At 39.6% G+C, this 11,194-nt stretch overlaps 1 protein-coding gene across 1 annotated transcript in view; it reads left to right on the forward strand.

Annotated features, from left to right (window-relative positions):
* Nucleotides 1-10,215, forward strand: part of gphnb (gephyrin b) — a 92,571-nt gene extending 82,356 nt beyond the window's left edge. Inside the window, exons 11-22 of the mRNA XM_078274464.1 lie at nt 133-225; nt 2,562-2,617; nt 3,255-3,374; nt 3,680-3,738; nt 4,201-4,354; nt 5,975-6,096; nt 6,259-6,346; nt 6,585-6,658; nt 6,825-6,889; nt 7,012-7,115; nt 8,553-8,649; nt 9,345-10,215. Coding sequence (XP_078130590.1) covers nt 133-225; nt 2,562-2,617; nt 3,255-3,374; nt 3,680-3,738; nt 4,201-4,354; nt 5,975-6,096; nt 6,259-6,346; nt 6,585-6,658; nt 6,825-6,889; nt 7,012-7,115; nt 8,553-8,649; nt 9,345-9,478 — 1,166 coding nt within the window. The 3' untranslated portion in view covers nt 9,479-10,215. The remainder of the gene's footprint in view (nt 1-132; nt 226-2,561; nt 2,618-3,254; nt 3,375-3,679; nt 3,739-4,200; nt 4,355-5,974; nt 6,097-6,258; nt 6,347-6,584; nt 6,659-6,824; nt 6,890-7,011; nt 7,116-8,552; nt 8,650-9,344) is intronic.
* Nucleotides 10,216-11,194: the final 979 nt, after the last annotated feature.

The following is an 11,194-nucleotide window of genomic DNA, read 5'->3' on the forward strand; positions in this document are numbered from 1 at the left end:
ATCTGAATCAGATGCACTGTCTCCCTCACCCTCTGTCTCTCTTTCTCTCCAGCTGGCGCTCTCTCCCTCCGCAACCCTTTGCCCAACTTCTCCTCCTCTCCTCATACCCATGTTCTTCCTCTTTTCCCACAGATGGGATGGGTCGAGTCCTGGCTCAGGACGTTTATGCCAAAGACAACCTGCCACCCTTCCCTGCCTCTGTCAAGGATGGTTATGCTGTGAGAGGTAAGTACCGTACATTATGGCAGGTGATTTGAAATATACTCCTGTCCCATCCATCTTAGATCAATTTAATTATTTTCTTTTGGCATTAGAGTCAGGTTTGCTGAAACAATGTAGATACGTTGCAAAGTGTAGATGTTAAAAGCTGTGAATCAACTGTTTAAATATTCAAACTAGTATTCAGGCCTCAAAAACATGTAATTGAAAAAGAAATGGGATATTTTCAAATTAAATTAGGGCTTGAGCAGGCCGGTCCAGGACAGGTTAGCCAGAAAATCTGCCATGGATGTCCAATTCCACCTCAGTAATTTACACCCTAAACTAACATTTACACAGTTATATGTAGAGCCCATGTTATCTTCATAAGGTACAATAATTGTTCCCTAAAACTAAAATAGAAAAGACAATGTTTAATTCAACACTGGACCTATTTAGGTATTTTGGTCATTTATGGAACACAGTGGAAGCTCTGCAGCCGGTTGCACTAGCTGTTCATAGTTAAAATGTAGCTGTGTTATAACGTACAAGTTTAGTACTGTATGTGGAGATTTACACATCACTAAATTAAAATAGGTTTCACTAACAAACTAGATCTAACATAGAGATTAGTTGGTAAGGGTAATTGTTGGGTGTAACTGTTGCGTAACCAACTGAACCAGCTAACTGACAGAATTAAGGTTAGATTGCAATATGAACCATTTGACTAAAGAGTAAAAGCGGTAATATGGATGTTCCACACATCTTACCTTACACTTGTTTAAATAGTAATACAAACATTTCATGAAAATAATACAATATACCTGAAATTACTACTGTACATTTTATACCAATAACTTATCCGACCCTATACTAATATCTTAGCACAGAGAACATAGAAAAAAACATTACACACAAACGTAGTGATAGATTTATGAATCGCTGGAGTGACCCAATCCAGTTTACCATTTCTTGGGTTTTCTTAAAAAGGAAGTTGCAGAACATAGATAAAGCTGAAGAACTAACCAGGCCAGTGTGTCTTTCCCCCTGTATTAATGACCTGATTGTCCTAGTTAAAGATGAAGACACTGGGGCAGTGGAGAACTGCCTCAGGAGCCATGTAAGGGCTTCTTCTGCCAAGGTGAACTGAAGGCTCTGCATTGTGGGACATGGAGGGGGCTGTCCTGCATAGCTGCCAGGTGGAGACGAGTGGCAAGACATATGGGTTTATCTTTGCTCAGAGAGAGTTTCATTCCAATGGCTCCACCAACTCCTTAGAGTGTTTTTATAGGTGAGATCCAGGCAAATTGAGTTGACTTGTTGTGGTCAAGAAATCAGTGGCTGGGCGTCCTGGAAAGCATTGAGGGCCCTGTTAACCTGGAGAGCAGGGCGGCAGCTTGCTGGCTCCAGGCAGCTCAAAAACTCTTGCATGTAACATCTGCTGTTGGCTCTTGTTGTTGGAGTAGGAGGAGCAGAACACCACAGGACTCTCTGGATTGTATGCATCTGTCCTGAGGGCCTGGCGTCCGCTGAGGTGTACATGTGCAGATTTAAGAGATTTTAGTGCCTAGACTATGGGCGTGGAAGGAGCCAATAACCTATCGCTTAACCACAACACAGTGCATATTTTTGCTCTTTTACTAACCTGCAACTCCCCAAAAATGAATTAGTCTTAGTTAGACGGCTGGATCTCTGGGTAGGAAATGGTAAAAACATCACATTTCCATTGTGTCAATTTGTGAAAAATTTAAGAAAAAAAAACAGAAAAATGTGGTTGTTTTTAACTCAACAACAGATGTTCATTGTCATCCAGTGGTGTTTTCCAAGTGTTTCACAAGGAAAGGAGTGGCAGGTTTTCTTTCATAAGTGGGGAAGCATTTAATCCTTTAGTTAAGATTACATGTTAAACCATGAAATTAAAGTCACCAAGGATATTTTGCAGTGTCAAAGGATATTTTAAAGTTTGTGATGAGCTTCATTTTTGGTCTTGTGTGTTTGGTCTGTAAAAAAACAGAATAATAAGGGTGAATTTTCGGTTTCCCTATTGGCTCAAGTCAGCTATTTGGGTGTAGCAATGCTGAAAGTGATGGTTTCTGAACACCTCAGGGGGGAAGGCATGATTTGCAGAAGGAGAGGGTTCATGTAAACTGTGAAATCTGCGAGCATTGAAAATACTTTGTATGTCTGTTTAATTAAAAAACATCAAATGTTGATGTCTCTCTCCTTCTCTTCATGTTTGTTCATTCTGTAGGCCACTGAAATAAAATGACTCAACTAAATGGCACACTCCTCTACACACACACACACACTCACATTTCCAGCTGCACACGTGTGAATGCTATTAAATCTTTCTTTTATTTTAGCGGCTGACGGCCCAGGCGACCGCTTCATCATTGGAGAGTCCCAAGCTGGAGAGCAGGTCCGCGCCCACGATGACACTTTAGACACACACACCATTTCTAGCTCACAAAAAGACCCCTACACACACCCACACAACCTGTATATGAAAATAAAGTACTTCACTTTTGTCCTTCACCTCACGCCTTGACCAGCTGTAATAGCTCACCAGTGTGTTCCCTTAGCAGGTGATGAAAAGCCCTTCGCCCCAAAGCAGGGCTCGAAAGTCAAAGTACTGCCAAACTATAAAACAGATTAGACCTCTGAGACAAGAGTAGGCTACAGAGATTTATTGACTACCTCGACCTCTCATCTTGAACAAAATCAGCACACATGCAAACACATACTCCATACATGCCCCCTTATATCGTTTATTAGGCCTACACATTTTTTACATGCAGTTTTGTTGTGTTTTTACTATAATTTGATCATTGTTTTGGCCCAAAGCTGTCTTCAGTTTGTGAGATGCTTTTGGGGAAACTTTGGGAAAGTTATCTGTCATTTCACTTTATTCTATTTTACTTTAGGCCATTGTGTGAAATGAGCCACCCTATTAAAAGGCATTGCACATTTCATTTTTTTTTCGATAGGACAAAATATATGACTAAAGTTAAAGGATAAACCATGACACCATTTTCTGTGTCTGTGTCTCTCTGCAGCCCACCCACACAGTGATGCCTGGCCAGGTGATGAGAGTGACGACAGGTGCCCCTATCCCATGCGGGGCCGACGCTGTAGTCCAGGTGGAAGACACCGAGCTGCTCCGCGAGTCTGAAGACGTAAGTCTGACTTCTGGTCTTTTACCCGATGAAGAGGCAGGGAGATGTCAGAAACAGGGCTGTGGTCAACTCAACCCAACCAGAGTTTACCCTGTGAAGGGCATCAGTAACTTACAGCAACTTGTACAGGTATTACATAGTCTATACCAACACCATAGCAACTGAAAATTGATTCTGGTTGTTTTAAATGTCACAGAGAGTAAGTTTAGCCCAGAGATTAGCAAAATGCACAATGCATTTTGGTCTAGTATTAAAAAACTGTATCTGTTCACATTGATGGATCTGACAACTGGTTTGTCTTTCAGGGCACAGAGGAGCTGGAAGTACGAATCCTAGTACAGGCTCGCCCAGGGCAGGACATCAGGTTAGTGTGTTATTGTGTTGCTATTAAGAAGAAAACCAGAATCACCATTTTATTTATCAAATACTGTAGATTTGGTAGACGGTGTCAATCACCCTTTGTTTGTTAGCCCACCTCTGATACACTTTAGTGTAAATAAGGGTCTTTTAAGTTAAAACTGAAAAGAATGAAGGCATTATGAAAGCACAGTTGATTTTTGGTTATGCTGCTGGCTCCTTGCCTTCATTTTGATCATGTGATTGTGATCCTACTTGATATTTTATTAACCTCATTACTGGTTATGGCAGTACCGGTACTTAGAATACACGTCAATTTGTGCTACATTTGGGGTGTTTGTTTGGTTCCTATTGTACCTTTACCTTAGACAGTAGGGTATATACAATATTGAATTGAAGTGCATTTTTCAACATTCTGCCCTTTCTCTTTCTTTTCCTCTGAACCATCGTCTTCGCTGTCCTGACATAGGCCCATCGGTCATGACATTAAGCGTGGGGAGTGTGTGCTTGCAAAGGGCACCCACATGGGCCCGTCTGAGATCGGCCTCCTGGCCACTGTGGGAGTCACAGAGGTGGAGGTCCAGAAATTCCCTGTGGTGGCTGTCATGTCCACAGGAAATGAGGTAAGGGGTTAAGAAAAACGTGCATGCTTTCATCAAAAAGGAAATTATATTTGGGAAATGATACCCCTTGTGCACTCAACCCACACTGTATCTGTATTTGCCAAAAAGGTTCGGCCTCAGCTGCTGAAGGTAACAACAACGTGCCATCTTCTCTGACAGCATACCTTGTTCATATTTATGCACAATCAACATTGTTTGCTTTGACTGCGGACACCAGAACAACATTCAGAGCTGAATGCGCACTCAGCCGTTGCATGTGTGCTTTCAGTTGTGAAGAATGTTTATATCTGTGACCAGGTGGTTTCTTTTAAATGCTGGGATCATATTTGTGCCTTTTCTGTGTGACTGATGTGCAGTTTAAATTTCATGGGGTGTTTAACCTTCATGGAGATCCTCAGCAGACTCTAGATACCCATAACACCTTGTTCTTGATGCTGTGCAGATATGTCTGAATTGTGTAAATCAGCCGTGAGTCACCTACTCCATGGCCACATCCCAAACCTATGAAGTGGTAGATTGTCCTCATCTCCCCTCTTTTGAGCAAGTCTGATGAAATAGAGGATTTGTCTTCTCAGTTTTACACACTCTACCTGTAGCAATGTTAATTTGACCATCTAGATTTTGAGTACATTTGTACTAAATGAACAAAAAACTGAAATATCTGTGCAGAGCTGGCTTTTACAACTGAAAGTATACAGTATGTCTGCCCACAAACCCACTGTGAACCTGCTGAATTAGATGCATGTTCATTTGTGGTGTTGCTTTCCTTCAATAATTTTAGTTTTCAGCAGTGCTTGTTGACGTTTCCTCATCCCGAGGTCTCCTCATCCGAGAAACGGAAAGTTCAGATTTGTAGTTCAAAAGTAGGAAGGTCAAAATGTATCCACAAGACCTTCAAATAACTAATTTAGCAAGTTGTTCTTGGTTTTGTCTGAAAGTAGGACTGCAAGTAATGATTATTTTTATTTCATATTTATTATCTATTATTTTTTTCAATTAATCGATTAGTCATTTAGTTTAATGTTACAAAATAGTGAAACATACTCATCACAAGTTCCCAGAGCCCAAGTTCTTCAAAGTGCTTGCTTTGTCTAACAAACCATCAAAATCCATTCGAAAAGCCAGAACCAGAGAATGAATGGCGTTTTTTGCTTGATAAATAATTTGAACAATTAATTGATTGTCAAAATTTATGGCAGTTCGTTTTCTGTTAATCGACTAATCGATTAATCATTTCAGCACTATCTAAAAGCACAAGCAACACCAAATGATCAAATGTTCCTCCTCACTCAGTCACCGTAAAATATAATTTTTTTTAAACCAAGTCAAATTTCTGGCAATCGCTTTATGGTCCTATTTTTCAGAACCAACCCATTTGGTACCAAGAGCAGGCTAAATATAGTCATAATATGATAGTAATAAAAGGATGTTTGCCAACAAGAGTCTTGTCTTCCAGCTGAATAATTATATCTATACCCACCAGACTTGCTTCCACCCAAAGAGATGCTAAGAATATTTCATATGACTTTTAGGCCACATCTGGTTTTAACTTGTACCAACTTAAAAAATAATGGGTATGAGTGTTTCTAACGTTTCATTTCTCCCCGTGTGTCGTGGTAGCTGCTGAACCCGGAAGACGACCTCCATCCTGGGAAGATCAGGGACAGCAATCGCTCCACCCTGCTGGCCACTATCCAGGAGCACGGCTATCCAACCATCAATCTGGGCATCGTGGGAGACAAGTATGCCTTTACGTATATACTATACTTGTTACACCTTCAATATAATGTTCATCATCTTGCTATCCTCCAAAACTAGCTCTCGATTTTCCTTTCTCCTCCATTATTTCCTCTCCTGTGAGTTGATGGTTCACATAAGTGTGTGTGTTTCTCTGTGCCCCACAGCCCCGATGACCTTCTCAACGCTCTGAATGAAGGCATCAGCCGTGCTGATGTCATCATCACCTCAGGAGGAGTGTCCATGGGAGAGAAGGTATGATGGCAGAACACATCCTCAATCATGGTATTGTCTTTCACTGACACCCTGTGGTGGAGGGGGGAATGACAGTCTTTATTTTAGAGGAAATTATGATTAAAAACACCAAAACTAACAGATACTATTTATGGGTTGTCTGAGTTAACTTAATTTATGAGATTGATATAGTAACAGAAATATAATATTGCTCTTGTATGTTTCGACAAATGTCTGCAATTTTAATGTCTTTTTTTAGGACTACCTTAAGCAGGTGCTGGATATTGATCTTCATGCTCAGATCCATTTTGGTCGTGTTTTCATGAAACCAGGGTATGAAAATGAATCTACTTTATTCTCATGCAGCTTTTCACAGCACAGTTATCACATGCTTAACAGAAAATTGAAATAGAGTTTTGAGTTTAAATACCAGATGTACATTTACAGCACTGTTGCATAAAACATTCAAATATACTAAAAAGTTGTTCTTCTTTTTCAGTCTCCCAACAACATTTGCCACCTTGGACATGGACGGTGCTCGCAAACTTATCTTTGCCCTCCCAGGTAGTGTGTGAAGTTGAGAGAAAGAGTGATTCATTCGCTGTTTCTGAAGAGGTGTTACTCATATATTTCTCTCCCTTTTTTCTGTTGTCGCTGTCCTCTCTCTCTCTGTCTGTCTGTCCTAGGAAACCCCGTGTCCGCTGTTGTCACCTGTAATCTTTTTGTCATCCCTGCCTTGAGGAAGATGCAGGGCATTTTGGACCCTAGGCCCACCATCATCAAAGCGAGGGTAGGATGCACAGGGAAACCAGGGAAGCCTGACTCTCTGGTCAAGACACAAAAAGTCAAAATTCATCATCTGTTGAGGCATTGGTGGTTACAAGAAGTGGAGTTTTTTTCTGTTGAATGACCTGACACAAGGTCTCCACTGAGTATAAAAAAGTAGAAAGACTAGTTCCTATTTGCAAAAAGATACTTTCTCCTCCCATATGTGAACATTTCAGTGTAGATGCAACAAACTGCAACAGAGAGGAAAATAATCGTAATGTTCCCATGAACATTACGATTATGTTTGTACTAAAGTTCCGGTGTGAATGATTGCAGTCCATTGCATCTTAACTCATGATTTAATACTATTTTCATCATCCACTTGATACATATTTATGAACACCATGTTTTGCTTTGACTTGGCAGAGGAACCAATCACGGCCCACACTGACCTGAAGGCCTGCTCCCTGGTCATGAATATTCATAATTGTAGAACAAGAAAAATCCTAATAATATCATTCACACTGCTGCTTGTGTCCGCAACTAGCATCATCAAGTGAGAGGTCTGGTCCCCTGCCATCATGAGTGCTATCCAGAGAGCTATGCTACATCATTTGCAGTTAGAAATCAACTTGAATATATTACTGCCACTTAGTGGTGGGACTGATGGCCTGGAAGCACAGATGTAGCCAGATCATTTCCCTGAGCAGATGGCATCAGACCCAGGTCAAATAGTAAATAAATAAATAAAAACCTTTACCTTTGCCAATAAAGTTGAGACAATGTCCACTGCCTTCTGGTTGCCTAACATAAAAAGTTTGAAAATGTACAAAAGTATGTGGCAGAATTTGGGTGGGCAGTTAGCCTTTTACCCAAGTTAATTATATGTTGGTGAAGGTCCAGATCTGAGATTTGTGCTATTAGAATATTTCCAATTTACTATAGTACTGTGCTGCATGAATGTGCTGGAAGGAAAGTTCAATATCTAGGACCTCCCTAATTCTGGCGGAAAAATCAATTCTTTCCGAGGACACATGCTAAACAAACATGAAATGCTCCAAAGCTTTGTAGGGATTATTTCTGGCACCATTTTGCCTACTTCTAAGGTAAATAGACGAACGCAAAAAAGTCTGAAGAGCCCAAAACTCCAGTTAAAGTAGTTTTATAAAGAACAACAAGCGCATTTCAACTTGTGTGGCCTTCATAAGGGTTGTGTCTTTTTGTAATAGTCTGCACTTGACCAAGGCTTGGTTGGTGGCTTCATAAGTGCCAGAATAGTGGGGTTTGTGTCATCGGACAATAAAAAGAGTGCCAGGATTCTAGAAAATGATCTGAGAGCCTATTTAGTATGTTTCTACACTATATGAAATTTATCTGAATTACAGACAAAAACCCACGGTGATGAAGAGGACTTGTTGAAATACGTCATTATAATTTCCACTGTATGTTTTTTCTCTAGTTGTCTTGTGATGTGAAGTTGGACCCTCGCCCTGAATACCACCGCTGCATTCTGACATGGCATCACCAGGAGCCTCTGCCGTGGGCACAGAGCACAGGTACCAGAATCAAAGCCGGTAGCAAATAATGATGTGAAGGATTGTTTGGTAAGCCACACATCCAAATAAGGCTCTAACTGTTCACTGTTTGGTGGCATAATTTGTTAATTTATCTCTTCATGTCAAGCAAGGAGATCAAGGTTAAAAAAAAATTATAATAATTTTGACAGACCTCTATACAGTTTTAAATACTCAAAATAAACAAACTCACTCACTGAACTGCAGTTCCTTTATATAACATCATAAATACATGTTTCCATGCAAATATGTGGTACAGTTTGGGATATTTTAAAGTTAATGTCATCCAGAAAAGAAAACATTCTTCAGACACAAAGAAAAGTTGCGTTAAAAGCCTTAATTCAAGGCATAATTGCACTTGCAACTTCAGAGGGTCTTCACCAGGGCAGAAATAATAAAGTATATTGATTACATCTGTTAATCTATAAAGACAGTCTGGAAGTAAACATTATTCTATACCACAACCACCTTAGGTTCCCTGCATTTACTGATTTACACTAATTAGACCACCTAGCGGCTACCCCTTTAGTCTTTTAATGTACAATATAAAATCATAATGAAATAATGAATCATGTTGAGTTTCATTATGATGGGATAAAACAAAAAAAAACTAATTCCCAATTTCCTTTATTGGGTTAGAACCTGATTTAAAGTATTTTGTTCTCTCCCTGCTGCAGGGAACCAGGTGAGCAGCAGGCTGATGAGCATGCGCAGTGCTAACGGGCTTCTGATGCTACCTCCGAAAACAGAGCAATACGTGGAGCTGCACAAGGGCGAGGTGGTTGACGTCATGGTCATCGGTCGGCTATGATGTCATCACAGAGGGACGGAGTGTCGGCGTCATATAGCGAGGGATGGAATGGGTGGTTCACGGTGCATGTCCACATATCATTGACTATTCTGTAATATGCAACGGCACAGCTAGTTTTTATTGATTTGGATAATGTTGAGGTATAGTCAACATCTTGATCACAATCTAGATACATATGAAAAAAATTAATTTAAAAAGAGTATAGTATTTCAAACAAAGAAATATAACTTTTAATGAAAAAAATCTAATTATAAAAAGAGATTTATTCTGTAATATATTATTATGATTATTCTTATTCTTATTATTATTATTATTATTATTATCATTATTATATTAAGACAACTTTGTTCCTTTCATTGCAATTGCTTTGTGTGTTCAATGCTAGACCTTATCTATAGCAGTAGCATTTTAATAGACAGCTGTAGGTGCCTGCCAGGACAAAAAAAGAAAATTATTATTTTCTCATCTTCAGTGAAAAAAAGAAAAGAATCTGTTTTTTGAAAATGAAGAAAACATTGAGGAAGACTCCAGATTTCCCACGGTGCTCAGCTATAAGGAAGAGGGGGCACAACAAGACCACTTCCTCTTTTGAGCGCCCATCAAGGTGACACTTCTGTTTTTCTCTCATTAGTATGCATCATAATGGCTTCACAAAGAGCTTTGCTTGTTGTTTATCTTGTGAGTCTTGTTTATGTGCGCAGTGCCAAATGCCTGGGCAGGGAAGAGGTGATGTTGGGATGGGGAGGTGGGGGGGGCACAACCCAGTCTGCCCAGACCCTGAAGCTTCCTTATTTTCACAGTGACTGGGTGTAAACTCTGCCCAACCCCCCCCCCCCCCCCCCCCCCACCCCCCCCGCTTAACCTTGGAAAAATAATCTTTTATTTGATCAACTATTTAAGAATTTAAAAAAAAAAAAAGAAAGAAAAGAAACAGCTTCTTTAAGTGCTGACAGCCTTTTTAACCGACTTCACAAAAAATGTACAGAAAAAATAAGAACCATATTGTACAGATATATGTGACCAGCACTCCTAAGGAAATTATCAAGCAATGAGGAGACATTGAACAACGCTGTACTATAACATTTTCTGTAATGATATGAAACTGATGAAAGAGAATAAGATAATAAAAATCCTTGATCATTATGTAAAAAAAGTTCTTGTTGGGTTTCCTTTTTTAATAAAATATATCTAAAGAAAAAAAGGTAATTAGTGATTTTCTTCTTTGGTGCTTAAAGTTTTGTAGGTGGTAGCCTGAAGGTTAGAGAAGTGCATGAATCACGAATGGATACCTTTCTTACCAACCAATGGATACCATTCTTACCAGGTCCATGGGAATACATTTCCCAAATGTGAATGTGTTAATATGAAGGTTTTCTGAGATTTACTGAGCAATTACAAGTAAGTATAACTCAAATACTGTATTGAGTACAATTTCTATTTGTTGACCCTTATACTTTTAGTTGTCTATATTTCAGAAGGAAAGATTGTACTTTTTACTCCTACATCTACCTCTACATGTATTTGGTAGCTATAGTTACTTTTCAGATTAGGTTTTCCATAAAACGCTTATAAAACGATACATTTTTTAAGTTTAGACCAACAGTTCCCAACCTTTTTGGCTTGTGACCGCTTACAAAAAAGCAGTGTCCAGTTTGGGCCCTTTGTCATGTTTCAGATTATTCTGTCAAGGCGTTGTTTACAGCTCCACCTTCCCCT

The sequence above is a fragment of the Sander vitreus genome, chromosome 18 (assembly GCF_031162955.1).
Source record: "Sander vitreus isolate 19-12246 chromosome 18, sanVit1, whole genome shotgun sequence".
In the NCBI taxonomy this organism is placed as follows: Eukaryota; Metazoa; Chordata; class Actinopteri; order Perciformes; family Percidae; genus Sander; species Sander vitreus.